The sequence below is a fragment of the Nuphar pumila genome, chromosome 7 (genome assembly GCF_984573655.1).
Source record: "Nuphar pumila chromosome 7, dmNupPumi1.hap1.1, whole genome shotgun sequence".
Lineage (NCBI taxonomy): Eukaryota > Viridiplantae > Streptophyta > Magnoliopsida > Nymphaeales > Nymphaeaceae > Nuphar > Nuphar pumila.
Window position 1 is genome coordinate 94,247,635 of NC_143255.1, and position 23,410 is coordinate 94,271,044.

The 23,410-nt window shown below is 38.5% G+C and overlaps 1 protein-coding gene across 4 annotated transcripts in view; it reads left to right on the forward strand.

The window, feature by feature from the left end:
• The window catches only part of LOC149832507 (auxin response factor 12-like), a 95,820-nt gene that overhangs the window by 71,128 nt on the left and 1,282 nt on the right, over positions 1-23,410 (forward strand). For all 4 annotated transcript variants that reach the window (XM_090014546.1, XM_090014547.1, XM_090014548.1 and 1 more), the window contains 2 exons: positions 22,094-23,094; positions 23,180-23,370. In XM_090014546.1, coding sequence (XP_089870672.1) covers positions 22,094-23,094; positions 23,180-23,370 — 1,192 coding nt within the window. The remainder of the gene's footprint in view (positions 1-22,093; positions 23,095-23,179; positions 23,371-23,410) is intronic.

The following is a 23,410-nucleotide window of genomic DNA, read 5'->3' on the forward strand; positions in this document are numbered from 1 at the left end:
ATATTTTTCAAATGGATGTTAAAAATGTTTTTTTAAAAGGTGATCTTAATGAAAAAGTTTATATGGATGCCCCACCAGGTATGAAAGTTCCTAAATATAAAGTTCTTCGTCTTCGAAAAACTCTCTATGGTTTGAAACAGACACCCAAAACCTGGTATGACAGATTTAACAATGTTATGTTAGAAAATGGACTTTTTTCCTGTTATACAGACACTACATTATTTATTAGAAAATCCGGTGCTGGTATTGTGATATTATTGTTGTATGTTGATGATATGTTAATAACAGGTGATCATGCCAAAGGAGTCAAGGATATCAAATTCGTCTTGACTTCGAAATTTGAAATGTCAAACTTAGGGTTTCTAACATATTTCCTGTGAATTGAGGTTGCTTACTCCCAACGTGGTTATTTTCTATCTCAAACTAAACTTGCCTTTGAGATTATTGATAGGTCAGGAATCTCATATGACAAAATTTGCGAAACTCATGAAATAGTGGGCTCAAAAATGAAGATCGATGACAAAATTCCTCTGATCTATTCTACTCCTTACAAACAACTGGTAGGCTCGCTAATGTATCTTAGCATCACTCGGCCTGATTTGTCACATGCGATTCATATTGTCAGTCAGTTTCAACATGCTCCCACAACGGTTCACATGAGTGTCGTTCTTCGCATCATCAAATAGTTAAAGGGACCTGCAAATAAGGGAGTATTTTTGTCTTCATCTTCCGAATTAAAGTTAATTGCCTATACTGATTCTGATTGGAGAGGTGACCCAAATAACCATCACTCTACCACTGGTTTCTGTGTTTTCTTAGGTGAATCGTTGGTTTCTTGGAAGTGCTAGAATCAACAAAAGGTCTCTTTGTCCTCCACCGAAGCCGAATATCGAGCCATGACATCCACAACCATGGAAATTGTGTAGATTCAACATCTTCTAGAAGACATGGGGTCTGTATTAAAGAGACAACAAAGTTATGCGGCGACAACAAAAGTGCAATATATATTGCCAAGAATCATACTTTTCATGAACGCACGAAGCATATAGAGATGGATTGTCACTATGTCAGGGAAGAATACTTGAAGAAGGTCATTGATCTCCCGTATGTGACGTCTGAGTACCAACTGGCTGATTTCTTCACTAAGGCTCTTTGTTCGCCTAGATTTAATTATCTTCTTGGCAAACTTGCGGTTATCGCACCGTAAGTTTGCGGGGGGTGTTAAAATGTAATCCTTAATCTCATTATATATATTATATATATATAATTTGTCTCTCTTTCTCTCTCTCTCTCTCTATATATATATATATATCTTTTTTTCTCGTAATAACCCGAAAAGGGTATTTCTATAATTTCCTATTTTACACATATTTTATTTGGAATATGATTGTATTTTTTTTATTCTTTTATTTTTTTCTTTTTTCGTTTTCTTTTCGTAGTTTGTGCCACCTAAGGAAGGCTCCCCAAAGAGTCGTTGGGGAGCCCCGAACGGTCACAAATGTGACCGTTGGGGACTCCCAACGACTCCTTTGGGAGCCCTCTAGGTGGCTCCTTTTGTGGTGTATAAATAGGGGGCTTCCCCTTGTATTTCCTCAAGCTTGTGAGCTAAAGCTCGTCATATTTTTCAATATATTTTCCTTGTCATGCCTTTGTGCATGATTATATATTCTTACGTCTTTGTGTGTACTTGTTCAAGTGTTATTTGAGTGCCTTTGTGCGAATCTCTTGTGAGGTATTTGTGCTTGTATGCGTGTCTCTTCGTAGACATTTTTACAGTTGATATCTCTATCTACTTCAGTTCATAATCTTTCTATGCAAAATCTTTTGATTTGAACTAAAATTTTTGAATTATAATGATACGCTATAATAAATCATACATTTTATTACTTTTGTTTATAACGATTTATTAACAACTGACTTGATAAGGTTATGAAAACTATCTTTCAGATGTTATAAAAACTTTGAAACCAAATTCGTAGCACTTGCTTTAAATTATGGATAGAAGTTGGGCTGTCAATGGGTTGGATTTGGTCCAGAGCTGGTTGGATCTGGACAAGGACCCAACTTTGAGGTGTTGGTACCAGGTTTGGGTCTGAATTTTGGCAGACATGTTTTGGTAGGACTATATCTGGGTCCATGTCCAGGTGGTACGGACCAGATTTGGTAAAAATTTTACATGTAAAATTGCAAGTGCTTAATCTGATTGTCTTTGCTATGGTTTGCAAACTTCCAGACCAGACCTTATCTGTTACTTGGATCTTGTGTGTCCAAAAGGATAAGCTAATGTGACCAATTTTGGTATGTCCACACCCTAATAGTGTTGGGACAAGTCTCCTGGTGGTCCATGCTGTATTGCTGCTGCTGTCCTTTTGCAGTCAGTCAATTGTGCTCCACTTTGTTGTCATCAGACACTTTTCTTTGTTCTGAGGAAAGAAGCCATAGGCTTATATTTCACTTTGGAGGCTCTCTTTTTGCTAAGGATATTGTTGCCCTTGGTCTTTATAATTCTCCATAGGGCTGTGCAATGTGCTGGCCTGGCCCATCAATTTGATGAGACAACAGGCAGTTTGACCTGTCAACGGGCCAGTTTGGGCTGGCCTGTTGTCAGATGGCTGGCACCCACCGTTTAGGTCCATGAGTCTAATTGTGTGGGGCTAGGCCAGAGCTGCTCTATTGCTCATGAGTACACACACATTATATATATATATATATATATATATATATATATATATATATATTCAGTTAATAAATGGCTTATGGAGAAAAAAAGACATGATTATGCACTAAAGTTCCTATACACATTGTCATGAACAATCACAAACATATAAAATGTTATGGAAGGTTTCCATCTTTGAATATGTTGGTGTGCATGTTAATGCAGCTGTATGTAATGAAAACTGTATGCATAGATACACTTAAGTATGTTCCTTTATATAAAATGCAAACATTGTCATTTTAAAGCATGGTGTATGGTTGGATACTGACTAGTACTGGATGGGCCCATGACTCAATGACTATGGATCTCAGCCTAAGGAAGTTTGACTCCAGCCCTATTAGCCTTCTATAGAATGGGAAGAAAATTGATGATATAAAATTGTTAAGAATAGTCGACCACTTAAAGTTTTACTTATTCTTAAAGTTGTTTTTAGGTATTTTATATATAATAAGGGACCCATATGTAATTTTATCCTTTTTGGCTAATCTCTATTTAACTAGAGGAGATTAGACCTAATGCTTGTTTTTGACATCTTTCTTTCTCTCTCTCTCCCTCCTCCTTTCTCTCTCTGCCTCGGTTTCTGTGTATTTCTTTATTCTACATGGTATCAAAGCAGTCGACCCTGGGAGCGTGATCTCGTGTTCTGCGCCAAAGCTCGAGTGAAGGATAGTGATACATCTTTTGTTTGAAGAAAAAAAAAAGGTGTGATCGATCTTTTGTTTTGAGGAATAAGTGATACAGATCCGATAACATATCTGAGGTTTGACAAAAGTCATGACTCAGATCTGTAATCAGATGTAAAGGTCACGGTGGATCTATATATCCATGTCGACCGGATCGAGTAGCGACAGGTATGGGCGCTGTGCAAAAGTCATGAACCTGATTTTATTTTTTTTGGATCTCTTCAGATCTGTTATGTGGGGTGAAGAATAACTATGCTGGTCAATCGTGGATCTAGCTGTTGAGAATTTTTTTTTGAAGTAGTCATTTATTTTTTGTTAAGTTCGTATCTGATCACAGATCTGGTGTTGCCGTGAACCCTGCATTGTGTGGAGCAGTTGGTCTGAGATTTGTTCATATCAGATCATCGATTAAATGTTTTTTTTTGTCGTGGATCTGGACCGATGTCGTGGAATTTTTGGTCTGAAACTTTTTTTTGGGATCTGTTCTGGTTAGTTCAGATCTGATCTCAGATCTGGTGTCGTGATTCTGCACCGTCTCTGGTGTTGTCGTAAGTTCTGCATCGTGTAGAGCAGACTGTATGGTCTTGAAGCATTCAGATTTGAATTTTTAGTGGATTGGAGAGTAAATCTGAACGATTTTTTTTGGAATCTATCAGATTTACAAACTATGATAAATTATGTTTCACGTGGTCGTTTAGTGCAGCAGTGTTATTGGCCGTCTCTCCTGAGTTAGCATCATTCATTATGGGTGAAGTTCTGAAATCCGATTCCAAGAATGAGGCTATTGGGGAATATAAAGCCTTTGTAAATCCTTTCTCTTATGGTTCTTATATGAAATTAAATTAAACGAACTATGCCAGATGGTCCAGAACGTTTATGATGTCGGTATCTGGACATCGTAGAAAACATATTTTGTTGGAAACTGAACCAAATGATAAAGTAGAAAAATATATTACTTGGGACGAAAATAATGACATTGTTATGTCATGGATCATGAATAACATCGAACCTCATATTGCAGATGGTCTAATTTATTATACCACAACTAAACAGATGTGGGACAATCTTCAAGATACGTACTCTCAAAAGACTAATGTGAGCCGTATTCTCTAAGTTGAATAGGAGATATACAATTTGCAGCAGGGTAATCAGACCTTGGCACAATACTATGCCTCTCCGTTAAAGTTGCTTTTGAAAGACTTAATGCTCATAGGCCACTGTGTTGTTCAAAGCAAAAAGATCATCAAGAACAGACTATGGTTGCTCGGTTCCTCACAGGCTTATCTTCAGACTTCTCAGTTGCTAAAGTTCAAATGTTGACCGGGTCTGATGTTCCTGTTAAAATATGATTGTATATATATATATATATATATATATATGTATATATTACATATATATGTCTATGTGTCTATCTACATGTATAAATATATATATATTTCCTTTGTAATACCCACTAAGGGTAAAATAGTCTTTTTACCATTTCGCGCCATGTATAGTTTTCTCATTTCTTTTTTCCCTTTTCCTTTTTTTCTTTTCTTTTTCCTTTTACCTTGGAAAAGCCCCCTTAAGGGACGTTGGAGCCTCGAACGGTCACATTTGTGACCGTTGAAAGGGCTCCAACGTCTCTTAGGATCCCTTCCAACGGTCCTCTTCTTGTGCCTATAAATAAAGGGGTTCGCCCCCATTGTATGTAAGCTTCTTTGAATCCCTTTTGAGTGGAATATATTTTTTCACTTTATTTTGTGTGTTTTTATCCCTTTTGTGGTTTGTTGTATTTTTACCCATTAGTGGCTACTTGTGTATGTGCGTGTTTTGCTCTTGGAGATTTCGCTTCACTCATTTGGCACTTTATTACATGGTATCAAAGCAAGGTTAAGACAGCTTCATCGGAATCTCACTTGACAAGTAATATTATCCTCTCTCTTGCCTTTAAACCTTTTTTTTTATATAAATGGCCGACAATGATGCAAAAATCGATCTCTCATTCAAATTGAATGGGACCAATTACCGAATGTGGGCGGCTGCTACGGAGAATAACCTCAAAAGTAAAAAACTTTGGGGGTATATGTGTGGGACCATTCATGAACCTCAATTGAAATTCACTAAGTTTGAAGGCAATCAGGAAAAAGCTTTGAATGAAAAAGAAAAATAGAAGGCTATTCTTGACTTCTCTTCAAAAATGGAGGATTGGGAAAATGAACATGCTAAAATTCTAGCATGGTTCATGAATAATGTAGATTTAAAGATTTGCGCAAATCTTGTAAAGTTTAAAAAGGCCAATGAAGCTTGGTTCTTTATGAAAGGCATGTACACTCAAAGAGACCTTGCTAAGCATTTCTTTTTACAAGAAAAGGTAAGAGAAACCAAGCAAGGTGACATGAGTATTAGGGACTATTATAGTGCCCTATCTTCTTTGTGGGATGAACTTGTTCTCCTTGAACCTCAATGGGAAGGTAGTGCTATTGCCATGAGGCAAGAGCAAATGGAGAAAGATTCTTTCAATTTATTCATGGGCTTCCTCCCGAATTTGAGCAACTTAGAGGATCACTACTTCATAGGGCTTCTACTTCTCTAAGTGATATTTTGGTTGACTTATGTCAAGAAGAAACTCGTTTAGCCTTGAAAAGAGATGTTGATGGAGTTCATGCCGTATCTAGACACGACAATAATGTTAGATTATATAAACCACCCCATTTTTGGAAGAATAATGGTGGTGGAGGAAGAAAGATTATTTGTCATAATTGTAATGAACCGGGTCATATTCGCCCGGATTGCCCTAAATTCAAAAGGAAGTTTGCTTTCGTTGGTGAAATTCCTTCAAATACAAATGAAGATTCAAAGAAGGATGGAGACATAAAGGAGTCCATTGCGCATCTTACCGAAACCCTTCAACAATTCATAAAGATGAACTCCTCTACATCATCTTCTTTGCCTTCCACTTCCGGTGCTGCCATTTCCTCTTTTCCGGGTATGACTTCTTGGATCCTTAACTCGGGTGCTTCCTTTCATATGACCCCAAATACATCGCTTTTATCAAAACCAAGTCTAAACATATTTAAATCATATGTTTCAACTGCCGATGGAACATCCTTGGATGTTGAAGGCAGTGGAAACCTTGAGAAAACTTATGACCAAAACAAAGAATTTTTTGTTCCCAAAATCCGAATTATTCCAAAACTTAATTTAAATCTTTTTTTTCGTTTATCAAATTATCGATTTTGAATGTAATGTATCTTTTTCACCAACCCATTGCTATGTGCAGGATCTTCGGTCCGGGAAGCGGATTGGGCAAGGCCATAGAAGAGGAGATCTTTACTATATGGATTTTTTGTCTTTGCCATCTAAATCATTTTGTAATCATGTTCAATCTAAAGATATTGAGACTTAGCATAAGAGGCTTGGGCATCCTAGTATGTCCAAGTTATATCTCTTTCCTTTTTTGGAAAAATTTTGTAATACAAATACATTTACATGCAATGATTGTATTCTTGGAAAGATTCATTCGCTTCCGTATTCGCATAGTAATTTTGTGTCAAAAAGATCTTTTGAATTTGTGCATTCCGATGTATGGGGGTCAGCACCCGTTATGTCCAAAGGGGGATATTCCTACTATGTTACCTTTATTGATGACTTTTCTAGATATACATGGGTATGTATTATTAAAAACAAATCCGATGTCTTCAATATTTTTAAAGAATTTCGTGTTCTTATTCAAAATCAATTTCAACACAATATAGCTATATTTAGATCCGATAATGGAGGGGAGTACATGTTTAGAGATTTTCAAAATTATTTTAAATCAAATGAAATTTTACATCAACGTTCTTGTCCTAAAATTCCGCAACAAAATGGTCTTGCGGAAAGGAAACATAGACACTTAATTGAAACCACAAGAGCACTTCTTGTCTCTAAAAATGTTCCTAAAAATTTTTGGGCCGAAGCTCTTCTTACCACAACATATCTTATCAATCGTATGCCCTTCTCTTCATTAAAGAATGTATCACCTTTTGAAAAATTGTTCAAAATTACTCCCAATTTTAATAGACTAAGGATCTTTGGATGTAAATGCTTTGTGCTTGTTCAAGGACAAGACAAATTATCACCAAAGGCCCTTGAATGTGTATTTATTGGCTATGGTGAAAATAAAAAAGGTTATAGATATTATATTCAAAACAATAAACTTTGTGTCAAGAAATGTAAACTTTCTTGAGGATCAAAATGGTTTTGATATTCACAAATCTAAAGAAGACATTGATTATTCCTTCCTATTTGATTCAACTCCTAGAATTAATACAACTATTTGTGATAATACTTGTGATGGGATTTTACATCATGATAACATACCTCAACATGACGAGGCTTTTCAAATTGAAAACACTAATCATTTAAATGTATATACCCGGCGGTTAGGAAATGAACATCAACCGACCTTTGAAAGATATTCTTAAAACTTAGAAGAATCTATCGATGACAACCAACCTAGAAGGTCTTCTCGTAATAGTAGGCCACCACAAAAAATTGTATCTTATGAATCTTTTTTCCCTAATTATAGAACTTGCCTCATGATGATACATTTGTATCTTGAGCCTACCTCTTATAAAGAAGCTAAGGATCATCCTCATTGGATTGATGCAATGAGAATTGAATTAGAGGCTCTTAACAAAGCCCAAACTTAGAGCATTATTCGTCAACCATTAGGAAAAAAGGCTATTGGGTGTAGATGGGTATATAAAGTCAAAACCAAATGTGACGGATCCCTTGAAAGATACAAAGCTCGTTTGGTTGCAAAAGGTTATGCCCAAGAATATGTGATAGATTATGAAGAGACCTTTGCTCCAGTTGCTAGAATGACTAGTGTACGAACGTTAATTGTCTTAGTCTCTATTAAATAATGGCCGATTTATCAACTTGATGTTAAAAATGCATTTTTAAATGAAACTTTACGTGAAAAGGTCATTATGGATCCTCCGCCAGGCCTTGAAATTGGTAAATGAAATATTCTAAAGTTAAACAAAGCTCTCTATGGTCTCAAACAAGCACCAAAAGCTTGGTATGATCTTTTTATCCAAGTAGTTCTTGATAATGGTTTTTCTTCTTGTTATATCGATACTGCTTTGTTTGTTAAAACTTCTAATGAAAAGATAACAATCTTGTTGCTTTATGCTGATGACATGATTATCACAGGTAATGACAAAAAATGTATTGATCTTATTAAGAATATTTTGAAAGAAAATTTTGATATGTCTGACCTTGGTTTTCTAAGGTATTTTTTAGGTATTGAAGTTGCATATTCCCCTAAAAGGTATATCCTCTCCCAAATAAAGTTTGCCTCCGATATCATTGCTCGGTTTGGGCTCACGGATGACAAAAAAATAGAAACTCCAGAAATGATCAACGCCAAGATGAGAGCCAGTGATGACACTTCTTTAGAAGACCATACGCCTTATCGTCAGTTGATTTGGTCGCTAACATATTTATCTATCACCAGGCCGGACATTTCTCATGCGGTTCATAGTGTAAGCCAATTTCAGACTGCTCCTTCTACCATTCACATGGCTGCAGTGATGAGAATTATCAGATATTTGAAGAACACCATAACTAAGAGATTATTCTTACCCTCTTCTTCACCTCTTACTTTACTTGCTTATACGGACTCTGATTGGGGTGGGTAACCCTGATGATCGTATTTCCACCACAGGTTATTGTGTGTTTCTTGGAGAGTCACTTATTTCATGGAGGTGTAAGAAGCAACAGAAAGTAGTTCTCTCTTCTACAGAGGCAAAATATCGTGCGATGACTACTACCACTACTGAGATTGTATGGTTAAGAAGTCTGCTTAAAGATATGAGTGTTTCATTATCAACTCTTTCGAAGTTGTGTTGTGACAACAAGAGTTCTATCTATATTGTCTACAATCTCACCTTCCATGAACGAACCAAGCACATTGAGATGGACTGTCATTATGTTCGTGATGAGTTCCTCCGAGGCACTATTCACTTATCATATATTTCTACCGAATATCAGCTGACGGACTTCTTCACCAAAGCTTTGCCATCGCCTCCCTTTTACTTTCTTCTCAACAAACTCTCGGTGATCTCCCCATGTGTTTGAGGGGGGGGTGTTAAAATATATATATATATATATGTCTATGTGTCTATGTGTCTATCTACATGTATAAATATATATATTTCCTTTGTAATACCCACTAAGGGTAAAATAATCTTTTTACCATTTCACGCCATGTATAATTTTCTCTTTTCTTTTTTCCCTTTTCCTTTTTTTCTTTTCTTTTCTTTTTCCTTTTTCCTTTTTCCTTTTACCTTGGAAAAGCCCCCTTAAGGGACGTTGGAGCCTCGAACGGTCACATTTGTGATCGTTGAAAGGGCTCCAACGTCCCTTAGGATCCCTTTTAAGGGTCCTCTTCTTGTGCCTATAAATAAAGGGGTTCGCCCCCATTGTATGTAAGCTTCTTTGAAGCTCTCTTGAGTGGAATATATTTTTTCACTTTATTTTGTGTGTTTTTACGACTTTTGTGGTTTGTTGTATTTTTGCCCATTAGTGGCTACTTGTGTATGTGCGTGTTTTGCTCTTGGAAATTTCGCTTCACTCATTTGGCACTTCATTACAGTTCCTACCCTTGCTGATGCATACAATCGTTTGAGTAGACTTGCCATCTCTCTTCCACGGTCTCAACCTATATCTCAGACATCTGCCCTCGCTGTTCCATCTAGTTATGGACGAGGAAATCCTCTGAATATTAGAGGACGAGGTCGTGGAAGAGGTATGGGAGGTAGAGGTAAACTCCGATGTATTTTTGCAGAAAATCAAGACATTTAGAAGATCGTTGTTGGGATAAACATGGACGGCCTGCCTTTCCTACATCGAAGCCTAATGTTCCAAAAGCTAATGTTACAAAACTAGAGGTAGTGAATGACACCACGTCTCCAAGTGATTGTATCACTCTTAGTCGTGCAGAATATGATGAATTGGTCGCTCATCGTCCTTCAAGCTCCTCTTCTCTTGTAGCTGGTGTGGCCTACTCAACAGGAGGATCTGATGCAGAGCACGTCCCATACCCAACAGCACACAGTCGTGTTTCGAGTTTGGGTCCGGACCCGAGACCCGGATCCAGCCAAACCCTTTTAAATAACCCAACTTAGGGTTGCGTGCGGGGGATAGAGAATTCAGAATTGCAGCAGCCATCCCTTTCTTTTCAGCAGCAGTTTCCTTTTTCCTTTTCAGCATATTTTTTTATTCCTCTTTGGTCTTCTTTCTGTCAGGCTGTTTTCTTTTCACGTTGAATTCAGTCAGACCCCTTGATTGTTTTTGTCCTTTTGTATTTGTTTTTCTTCCATCTGAGCATTTATTTATTGCAGCAGCCTCCCATTAGCCTCATACTTTACTGTTTCCTTTTCTTCCATGTTATTTCTTTTCACTGTTTGATTAAATTGTTTTTTTTTTAAATAAAGCAACCACCGTTCTTTCTATGGTGATCCTTATTATTATTCCTCTGTTATCGTTTATTGTGGGTCTTTCTTTTATTTTTGTTTCCTGTGGCAGCAGTCGTTATTATCCATTTTCCCACGTTATTTCTCATTCTTCATTGTAGTACATTACTTTTGATAATGGACTTAAGGAGGATCGATTGACCTGATTCCCAGCGTCATACTTCCATTGAGTATTTTGTGGTTTCACAACTATTGTGCATTGGAGAACCATCGTCAATATCGACACCCGACAACCAACAACGTCGGCCCCACTTAACGTGACTGCTTCAAATTTCTCGCTACATCACAGCGATCGGAATATCCAATCTCCACGCTGCCTAACTTGCTGCACCCAAGTGCATCCCGGGGTCCGATCTCCACCCTGTGTCAAAGAGTGTCAACACAACACTCATTAACGTGAAGGCCACGGCTCCCTCACTGCATCAAATGGTATCAGAGCCCAGTCCCTCCTCCTTCGTCAACGACATGACGCAAGAAGCGAGGAACGGTCCTACGAGCAAAAAGATGCCAGAGAAGATCATGAAGCGGATGCTCGACATGTTGACGAAAATGCAGGAAGATATGCTATGCCTAGAAAAGGAGGTAGCCGGTCTGTCAAAACGCATGGATGGGGTCGAAGCACGATTAGGTGCGCTTGAATCCAAGGTGAATGCGCACGCAGTGCCGTTGAATCAGTTAAGCGCGCGCACGATCCACCCTGTTGATACTATCGTCGTCAATCCAACCCCAGTGACGCTCCAACAAACATCGCGACGTGAAGCTGTGGAAGAAACTCTGCATAGGGATGCAAGTTGCGACAGTTCTCCCCATCTGGTACCTTCCCTCCATCTCGAATCAGCAGCGACCCTGGGTCGCCCATGTCCAGGTACCCTCCAACCGAACTATCAAGGTGTGAATGCACCCCAGCAATGGCAGCGAGCCCCTGCGACTGCATCGCAGGGCTTGCGCAGGGATGTCGGTCGCGCGACCATCCAGTAGGTGGTGTCATATCCATCATGGTTTCTTGATGCATTCAATTATGCCATTTCAACAAATATGAACGTCTTAAATTTGTGTATTGGTGGATCTGATTACTTAGACCTTCCATTGGTCGAAACGGGTTGGGAGTTGATTGTAAATAATATTATTATGGTTTCGACAATTAGGAATGGAGGGCCTCTTTACGGAACATTGAACACTCCAGCAATGATTGATCTTTTAAAGCCGTTTGGGTTTGCTTTTGGGAACAAGATCCTGAACGGGGATTTCTCTATGGACGGTGAGCAGAGCCACTATGCATTCGGGGAAGATTTAGTGAAGGTCCAGTTTTTGGTAAGCATGCTTGTATTGTTGGGATTCTAGCCAAACCCATAAGATCGCGTGCGGGAGGGACAAAAATTCAGCTTATGCTTTCAGAGAGTGTCATAGCAGATGCTACAGACGATCCATTTCAAAATAAATCTACAGGCTTTGATTTGGAGTCGTCCAAGAATATCACTACGGGTTGCCTATCGTCAATGTCTTTGATTTATATGCATATCGTGGTGACAACAAGTCGTCAGAGTTGACTTCTTCCCAACCCGGAGAGAATGATGCAGAGCACGTCCCATACCCAACAGCACACAATCGTGTTTCGAGTTTGGGTCCGGACCCGAGACCCGGATCCAGCCAAACCCTTTTAAATAACCCAACTTAGGGTTGCGTGTGGGGGATAGAGAATTCAGAATTGCAGCAGTCGTCCCTTTTTTTCAGCAGCAGTTTCCTTTTTCCTTTTCAACATATTTTTTTATTCCTCTTTGGTCTTCTTTCTGTCAGGCTGTTTTCTTTTCACGTTGAATTCAGCCAGACCCCTTGATTGTTTTTGTCATTTTGTATTTGTTTTGTCTTCCATCTCAGCATTTATTTATTGCAGCAACCTCCCATTAGCCTCATACTTTACTGTTTCCTTTTCTTCCATGTTATTTCTTTTCACTGTTTGATTAAATTGTTTTTTTTTTAAATAAAGCAACCACCGTTCTTTCTACGGTGATCCTTATTATTATTCCTTTGTTATCGTTTCCTGTGGGCCTTTCTTTTATTTTTGTTTCCTGTGGCAGTCGTTATTATCCATTTTCCCACGTTATTTCTCATTCTTCATTGTAGTACGTTACTTTTGATAATGGACTTAAGGAGGATCGATTGACCGCGTCATACTTCCATTGAGTATTTTGTGGTTTCACAACTGTTGTGCATTGGAGAACCATCGTCAATGTCGGCACCCGATAGCCAACAACGTCGGCCCCACTTAACGTGACTGCTTCAAATTTCTCGCTACATCACAGCGATCGGAATATCCAATCTCCACGCTGCCTAACTTGCTGCACCCAAGTGCATCCCGGGGTCCGATCTCCACCCTGTGTTAAAGAGTGTCAACACAACACTCATTAACGTGAAGGCCACGGCTCCCTCATTGCATCAGGATCATTGACTCTGGTGCATCTAGACTGTAAAAGTATCTTCAACAAGATACTATAATCGATTCCTTGAGAATAAATGTGTAAACATACACACACCAAGAACACTTAGAACACTTGTGCAAAAAACACAAGAACACAAAATCACAAATGTGCAAATGCACTCATAAGATTCATAAACAAGAAAAGGTTGGGCAATAATCCCAAAACCCTTGAAGAAATACAAGAGGAGCAGCCCATATTTATAGGGCATTTAGGAGGCGTTGGAGCGGGCTCCACATAGTAATTGGAGCCCCTCCAACGGTCACAAATGTGACTGTTGGAGGGGTCCAACGACTAGTGGGTTGGGCCCCTCCCAAGACAAGTACAAGTTTATTAATTAAAGAAAAGAAATAAAGAAAAAGAAAAAGAAAAATTACAAAACATATTCACGAAAATGAATATGTGTAAAATGCTTAAACTACCCTTAGCAATATATTATATATATATATATATAATAGGTAGATACATATACATATATATCATATATGTATATGTATTACCTTATATATATATAAAATATATATACGAAAATTCAAGATTGATTTACATAATTTAACACCCCCCCTCAAACTTAGGGCAAGATGACCGATAGTTTGCAAAGAAGGAAGTTGAACCGCAGAGCACATAAGGTTTTAGTAAAGAAATCTGCCAACTGATATTCGGACGTGACATAAGGAAGATCAATGACTCCCCGGAGATATGCTTCACGAACATAGTGAGTCCATTTCAATGTGTTTGGTCCGCTCATGAAAGGTGTGATTCTTCGCAATGTAGATTGCACTCTTGTTGTCGCAACACAGCTTGGTGGGTGCTTCTATTGTGATCCTCATGTCTTCTAGCAGTTGATGAATCCAAACAATCTTCATGGTAGTAGTTGTCATGGCACGATATTCAGCTTCTGTTGACGAGAGCGACACCTTTTGTTGCTTCTTGCATCTCCATGAAATTAATGAGTCACCTAAGAATACACAAAAACCAGTGGTGGAGTGACGGTTATTTGGGTCACCTCCCCAATCAGAGTCAGTATAAGCCATTAATTTTAAATCGGAAGAAGAGGACAGAAAAACTCCCTTATTTAGAGTACCCTTTATGTATCTTACGACTCGTAAGATGACACTCATGTGAACTGATGTAGGCGTATGCTGAAACTGACTTGCAGTATGGACTGCATGGGATATATCTGGTCTAGTAATACTCAGATACATTAATGATCCTACAAGCTGTTTGTAGGGTATAGGATCCAGAAGTGGAACCCCATCATCAACTTTCATTTTGGCCCCTACTACGCCAGGAGTTTCACAAAGCTTCTCATCTGTAATACCTGACCTGTCAATGATCTCAGAACCAAACTTAGTTTGAGATAAGAAATATCCTCTAAGAGAGTATGCTACTTCAATCCCCAAAAAGTAAGTTAGAAAACCCAAACCAGACATTTCAAATTTATCTTTTAAGATAGATTTTATACTCTTAACCCCATTAGAGTCACTCCCGGTGATGAGCATGTCATCAACATATAATAGTAAAATCACAATACCTGCATTAGATTTTCTAACAAATAGAGCAGTGTCAGTAAAGCAAGAGGAAAATCCATTTTCAATCATTACAGAGTTAAACCTATCATACCAAGCCTTGGGGGCTTGTTTTAAACCATAAAGTGCTTTTTGTAGACGAAGCACCTTTTCCTTAGTAGTCTCCATTCCAAGTGGAGCATCCATATAAACTTTTTCGCTTAAATCACCATTGAAAAAGGCATTTTTAACATCCATTTGATAGATGTTCCATTTGTTAATAGAAACAACGATTATAAGACATCGGACAGTGATCATACGAGCTACAGGAGCAAAAGTTTTTTCATAGTCAATACCATATTTCTGACTATATCCTTTCGCAACCAAACGAGCTTTATACCTTTCAAGGGATCCATCACTTTTAGTTTTAACTTTGAAAACCCATCTGCACCCTATTGTTTTCTTACCTTTAGGAAGATTCTGAAATTCCCAAGTTTTGGCTTTTCTTAGAGCCTCAAGTTCATTGTCCATTGCATTAATCCATTCAGGGCACTTTCGTGCTTCTTCAAAATTTCTAGGTTCTATATAGGAGTGGATGGCACTAAGGCAGGTTCTATATCTAGGTGAAAAGGAGTCATAGGAAATGAACCTAGAAGGAGGCCTTCTACTTCTTTCGGTTCTACGAGGGATATCTTCATTCTGAGCGGCACTAGGACTAGCATCATTATGTCTGTCAAGAGCACTTCTAAAGTTGCTTCGATCTCTATGAGTATAGGTGATAGGGTTTCTAGGTAATCCTTCATCAATATGTTGATGTGACGAAGGAAGCAAGGGGATGTTTTCTTCAGTTTCAAATTCATTTGGGTTACTTTGATCCGACTCATCATCACTAGTATCATCGTCTTTATTCAGTAAATCAAATAGAAAAGAATAATCCATATTCTCACTATGAGGGTCGCTATGTTCGAATCCACTCACATTTCTGGAAACATACAGTTTATCACTTTTGACATCATAACAACGAAAACCCTTTTGGGTTTCAGAATAGCCATGAAAGGCACAAGGAATGACTTTAGGTGAAAGTTTGGCATTCTTATCAGTAAGAACAAAACATTTACACCCAAAGATCCTTAACCTGCTATAATCAGGTTTCTTATCGTATAGTTTTTCAAAGGGAGAAATTTTGTTTAAATGCTTCGATGGAAGTTTGTTTATGAGATAGACAGAGGTAAGAGCTGCCTCAGCCCAGAGATTCTTTGGAATGTTTTGTGAAATAAGTAAAGTCCTAGTTGTTTCAATGATGTGCCGGTGCTTTCGTTCGGCTAACCCATTTTATTGAGGGGTTTTCGGAAAAGATTTTTGGTGAAGAATGCCAAAATTTTCAAGATATCTTTTGAATTCATTTGAGAGGTATTCTCCTCCAGAGTCGGACCTAAGGATTTTTAGGCATCCATTGAATTGATTTGAAATCATCATATGAAAACTTTTAAAAGTTGAAAAAACTTCATGTTTATGTTTAAGAAAATAGATCCAACAAAACCTAGTGTAGTCATCCACAAAAATCACATAATATGAAAAACCTCCTTTTAACATCACAGGAGTCGGGCCCCATACGTCGGAATGAACAATCTCAAATGGTTTTGTCGTAAACATGGTTCTTTGAGAAAAAGTCCAACATTTCATTTTCCCAAGAATACATTCATTACATAGAAAATCACTTTTACAAAGATGTTTAACAAAAGGCAGATAAGAGATTTTAACAATATTGGGGTGACCCAATCTCTTATGCCATACATGAATATCTTTGTTTTGAACGACGTTGCAAAATTGACTCTTGGGAACTTGAAGAAAATTAGTAGAGATCTCCTCTTCTAGAGCCTTCCTCAATCAAACTCCCGGACTGACGATCCTGTATCCATCATTTATTAGAAAAGAATTTTATATCGCAACCATGGTCCGAGAGTTGGGAGACGGAAAGAAGATTCAAATTAAGTTTTGGGATAAAACGAATTTTTGGAATAAAGAAGTCTTGTCTTTCAAAATTACCTATTCCTTTAATCTCAAGAGATGTTCCGTCCGCGGTTGAGACAAAGGATGGAAAAGAATTTTTAGAAAGATTTGAAAGAGAGCAAGAGCTAGGAGTCATATGAAAGGATGCCCCGGAATCTAAAAGTCAAGATGTCTTACCGGGGGAAGATGATGACATAGCGGCTCCAGAAGTGGCTCCCTTGAGAAGAGGTTGTAATACTTCTACGATTTGTTGAAGGGAAAGAGACTCACTTGATGATGGAGGTCATTCTTCTGCTTGGGATGCCATAGCCGTTGCAATCAATTTCTTCCATTTAGGACACATAGGTTTGATATGTCCTGGTTCTTTACAAAAGTAGCAATTCAATTTGCTATAGTCTCTTTTGTCATGCGATCATTTCCTCCTTGACCTTGGTTCTTGAAATGAGGAGGTCTATAGGTCTTCATGTTATTCCCCGGTCTTGACACAACATTAACCATTTCACCATCCTCTTGAGTAGAAGAGGCAACAAGAATGCTAGGATTATTCTTGCTAATCCTCATACGTGTTTTTTCACCACTTAGTTTGGTGATAACATCTTCAAGTGCGGGAGATGTGAACGCGGAGAGAAGAGAGGACTAAACTTATTCAAATTCAGGTCTAAGGCCATTTAAAAAGTTGAAGAACCGATCTTCTTCAAGTTGTTTGTGCCTTAATTCGATAGCTTCTCCACTCCATTTTGGTTCAAGAATTGCGAACTCGTCCCAAATAGAGGATAATTCGGCAAAATACTCCCGAATGCTCATATCATTTTGTTGAAGTGTCAAGGCTCTCTTTTAGAGAAAGTACTTGTGGGATAGATCTCTTGAAGTGTACATTTTCTCAAGATACACCCATGCTTCGGAAGCCTTTTTGAATTTGATGATATTGGCGTTTATCTTGGTTTCAACGGATGAGAAAATCCAAGATAAGATCTTGAAGTTCTTCATTTCCCAATCATCATGTTTTTTGGAATACTCTTCAAGAGCCTTTTGTCTTTCCTCCTCTTCAAGAATCTTAATATCTCCTCCTTCGATGATGGTGATTTTGGGTTCCGGTTCCGGTATAGATCCATGAACGTAACCCCAAAGCCCCTTTCCTTTAATATGGGCTTCCATATTCCCGGCCCAAACATGATAGTTTGAGCCATTAAGCTTAAACCCAAGAGAGAAAAGGGAGGAAATAAGACAAGAAATAATACGTACCTCAAATCTTTTTCGCGTCTTTCTTGTCAAAAGAAGCTTCTAAAATATTGCCCGAGGAAGATGATTCACTTCGATTTCAAAAAGCTTGAAGGCACGTTTTTCGAGGAACGCAAGTGAAGGCGAATCACAATCCTTCTTCTTCAACCTCGCTTTGATACCATGTAAAAGTATCTTCAACAAGATACTATAATCGATTCCTTGAGAATAAATGTGTAAACATACACACACCAAGAACACTTAGAACACTTGTGCAAAAAACACAAGAACACAAAATCACAAATGTGCAAATGCACGCATAAGATTCATAAACAAGAAAAGGTTGGGCAATAATCCCAAAACCCTTGAAGAAATACAAGAGGAGCAACCCATATTTATAGGGCATTTAGGAGGCCTTGGAGGGGGCTCCACATAGTCGTTGGAGCCCCTCCAACGGTCACAAATGTGACCGTTGGAGGGGTCCAACGACTAGTGGGTTGGGCCCCTCCCAAGACAAGTACAAGTTGTATTAATTAAAGAAAAGAAATAAATCAAAAGAAAAAGAAAAATTACAAAACATATTCACGAAAATGAATATATGTAAAATGCCTAAACTACCCTTAGCAATATATATATTATATATATATATAATAGGTAGATACATATACATATATATCATATATGTATATGTATTACCTTATATATATAAAATATATATACGAAAATACAAGATTGATTTACATAATTTAACACTAGACATCTATGTGGAAATCTCAAAATTTCTTAGATCTAAAGGATATTACTGCACATCGGGGGGTCTCATTAGCAGATGGGAGTTCCTCTCCGGTTATTGGTCAGGGAAATGTTTTTATATACTCTTCCTTGCAGTTGAAAAATGTCCTTCATGCTCTTTCATTTCCTCAAAGTTTACTCTCAGTGAGTTGTCTCACAAAAGAGCTAAATTGTAGAGTGATATTTGATCTTGTGTGTTGTCATTTTCAGGATTTACTGTCGGAGAAGATTGGTGGAGGCTATGAAGAAAATTGAGTCTACTATCTACATCACCCAATGAAAAACATTTATGCTGCAGTTGATTATTCCTCCAGTCCTATTCAATGGCATCATCGTCTTGGACATCCTTCATTGTCAAAGCTTCGTCGTGTCTTTCCTCAAATTCCGTCTACTACATCATTTCAGTGTGAAGCATGCCAGTTGGGCAAGCATCATCGGAGTTCGTTTCCTTCTAGTCAGAGTCAGTCCAGTCATAAGGTCTTTGAACTTCTTTATGCGGATGTATAGGGTCCTAGTAAGATTTTTACCATGACCCAGTGTCAATATTATCTTGTTATTGTTGATGATTTTTCTAAGTTGTCTTGGGTGTTCTTAATAAAAGAAAGATTTGAAGTTCCGAGTATCCTCAAATCTTTAGTTATTGAAATAAAAACTCAGTTTGAATCTATTGTTAAGATTATCCGCATTGGTGAGTTTAAAACCAAAGCATTGTTGCAATTTTATTTAGACCATGGCATTCAACCTCAAACCACTTGTGTCTATACTTCCCAACAAAATGGGGTGGCTGAACGAAAACACATGCACCTCCTTGATGTAACACGTACCCTTATGATTCAATCCAATGTTCATGCTTCATATTGGGGTGATGCAATTATCACAACTTGTTATTTGATCAACCGCATGCCTTCATCATCCTTGGAAGGCCAAATTCCTTTGTGCATCCCGTACCCTAATGTACTGCTTTTCTCTTTCTCACCTAAGGTATTTGGGTGTGTTTGCTTTGTGCACAGACTTGGACCTGATCGTGATAAATTAGCTGCTCAAGCCACTAAGTGTATGTTTATCGGCTATCCAAAAAATAAAAAGGGGTATCGATGTTATGATCCGATTTCCCGTCAGGAATATGTCAGTGTGGATGTATCTTTCTTCGAGTCTATTCCATATTATTCCAGTGCTGAGGCTCAGATGCAAGTTGATCAAAATGACTCATTTCCTCTTCTTGTTCCTCCTTTTCTTTTGGAATCCGTGCCCCAATTACCGCGTCCACCTTTATCTACCTCAAGATTTCATAATCCTTCATTGGTATATGCACGTAGAGCTCCACCTCCTCCAGTGCCTCCATCTTCTTCTTCTCCTGAAGTAACTGCTCCTGATAGCAATGACCTTCATGTTGATGATAACAGGTCAATCGCTCTAAGAAAGGAGACACGACAACGTACCTTATATCCTATGTCTCAGTTTGTCTCAGATGCCAGAATTGGTAATCAGATGAAAGCATTTATTTCAGCCTTATCTGCTGAAACTATTCTTCTAAATTATCAACAAGGATGGTTCAATTGAAAGATACAAGGCCAGGTTGGTAACAAAAGGTTATACTCAGACATATGGTGTTGATTTCTTTGAGACATTTTCTCCCGTTGCACAGATGGGTACCATCCGTCTTGTTCTCTCCGTAGTTGTTCATCATGGATGGAATCTGTGTCAACTCGATGTGAAAAATGCATTCCTATATGGGGATCTGTCTGAGGTAGTATACATGCAACAACCTCCTGCGTTCGAGGTTGAAGGGGAGTGTCAGAAGGTGTGCAGATTAAGAAAGGCGATATATGGTCTAAAGCAAAGTCCTCATGCATGGTTTCAAAAGTTGTTTAATGTGATGTCAAAGTTTGGTTTTAATAGGTCAGCGTCAGACCACACATTATTTATTAAGAAAACTAACTCAGGTCTAGTTGTTATGGTGGTATGTGTGGATGACATCATCCTTACAAGAGATAACATGAAAGATATTGCAGCTATAAAGACCTTGGTCCACTTAGATACTTTCTGGGCATAGAAGTGGCTAGGAGCAGTGAGGGCGCAGTTTTGTCTCAACGAAAGTATGTTCTTGATCTATTAAAAGCGACAGGAATGTTGGGAGCTAAACCAACAAATATTCTCATGGATCACAAAGTTCATTTGTTGGAAGAGGGGTCAAAACCTGTTGATAGCAGAAGATATCGCTCACTGGTAGGGAAGTTACTATATGTGACTAGACCTGATATTGCTTTGGCTGTAAGCAAGGTTAACCAATTCATGGACAAACCAACTGAGGTACACTGGAATGTTGCAATGATGATACTCAAATACTTAAAAAATCTTCTTCTGGAAAAGGGTTATTATTCAAGAAAGGGGGTACTATGGAGATAGTTGCTTACTCTGATGTTGATTATGCTGGGTCTATAGAGGATAGGAAATCTACCACAGGATTCTGTGTATTTGTGGGAGGTAACTTAATTTCTTGGAGAAGCAAGAAGCAAACCGTGGTTGCTAGGTCGAGTGTCGAATATGAATATAGGGCTATGGCCCAAACAACAGCTGAATTGATGTGGGTTCGAACTGTGCTGAGTGATCTTCAAGTGAAGGTTTCATCTCCTATGGTGATGATGTGTGATAACAAGGCGGCTACATATATAGCAAATAAACCGGTATTTCATGAGAGGACAAAGCATATTGAAGTTGACTCTCACTGCATAAGAGATATGGTTCAAGCTGGACATATCTCTACCAAGCATGTAAACTCTGAAGACCAAGTTGCAGATATTTTTACAAAGCCTCTTGCCAGACACAGTTTCTCAAAATGTTGCGGCAAGCTGAGCATGATTGATATCTATGCTCCAGCTTGAGGGGGAGTGTTAAGAATAGTCGACCACTTAAAGTTTTACTTATTCTTAAAGTTGTTTTTAGGTATTTTATATATAATAAGGGACTCATATGTAATTTTATCCTTTTTGGCTAATCTCTATTTAACTAGAAGAGATTAGACCTAATGCATGTTTTTGACATCTCTCTCTCTCTCTCTCTCTCTCTCTATATATATATATATCTATCTATCTATCTATCTATCTATCTGCCTCGGTTTCTATGTATTTCTTTATTCTACAAAAATTATTATGTTTGAGTAAGAAGGCTATTTCATTGCTTGCAGACCATGGAGCAGTTGATGGGAATGCTCTTATGTGGCCGAAAGCTGATACTGATGTGCAGGGTTCTCAGTCCTTGAATTTTAGGGGTGCTGGTGTTAACCCATGGATGAAACAAAGGCTTGACCTATCAACACTTGAGGCTGAGCATGATCAGTTTCAATCTGTGTCAAGTGTGGCATGGCCGGAAATAAGAAGTGGAAATCTCATTAAGCAATCATTACTGAAGTTTCCAAATTCCAGCCAATTCCAGCAGCAGTTTTCAAGCAGACTTGGCCCTCTAACACCGAGGCATATCATTCAACAAACGCAACCTATGCAGAGCCATCTCAATCTGCAGGCACATGCAATGTTTGATAACCAGGCTGAGAGTCACCTTTTGCATCAGCAATTTTTTCAACCATTCAGTGAACAGCAGCAGCAACATTTGCAAAACAATAATGAGCCATTTCATCCTGCAAGTAGTCAACAGCCACAATTGTCCTTTTTGTCTGCCTTATGTCAAAAGCCTCTGTTTGCATATTCAAATGGTGCCTTCTCATCTTCTTTAACTCCATGCATACAAAGTTTGTTGGGCCCTCTGTCTGCTGAAGAAAATGCACGTCTTTTGAGCAATATGAGAGATAATCAAGCTAACATTGTTGAGCCACATAAGGAGTCCTGGGCATCCAAGATTTCATTTCCTCAAATTGAATCTTTTGGAAACTCAGGTTTGCTTCCACCATTTCCTGGCAGAGAAACTGGAGTGGAGCCAGAAAATTGCACCCGCGACTACCAGAACCAGAATGCCTTGTTTGGTGTTAACATTGATTCCCAGTCACTAATACTCCCTAATGTTGTTTCAAATCTTGCCATGGCTGGAAGCCGTGGTGACATGGCAGCCATGCAATTTACTACTTCTGGTTTCCAGAATCCTATGCTAAGTGGTTATGGTTGTCTTGTAGAGTCACCAGGAATTCTCCAAAATTCGGGACAACTTGACCCATCTGACAAAACATTTGTGAAGGTGAGAATATGAAAGCTCATATTTTGTAAAATGGCACATTTAACTTTGAAACAGTGGTAATTAATCTACTTGGTGACTGATGCAGGTTTACAAATCTGGCTGTGTTGGGCGATCACTAGACATTGCTCGGTTTAGCAGCTACCATGAGCTACGCAGTGAACTCTGTCAAATGTTTGGGCTAGAGGGTCTCCTGGAAGACCCTTTGAGATCAGGCTGGCAGCTTGTATTTGTTGACCGTGAGAACGATGTGCTTCTCATGGGAGATGACCCTTGGGAGTAACTCTTCTGCCCTTAATGCCCTACTGCTCTCTCTCTC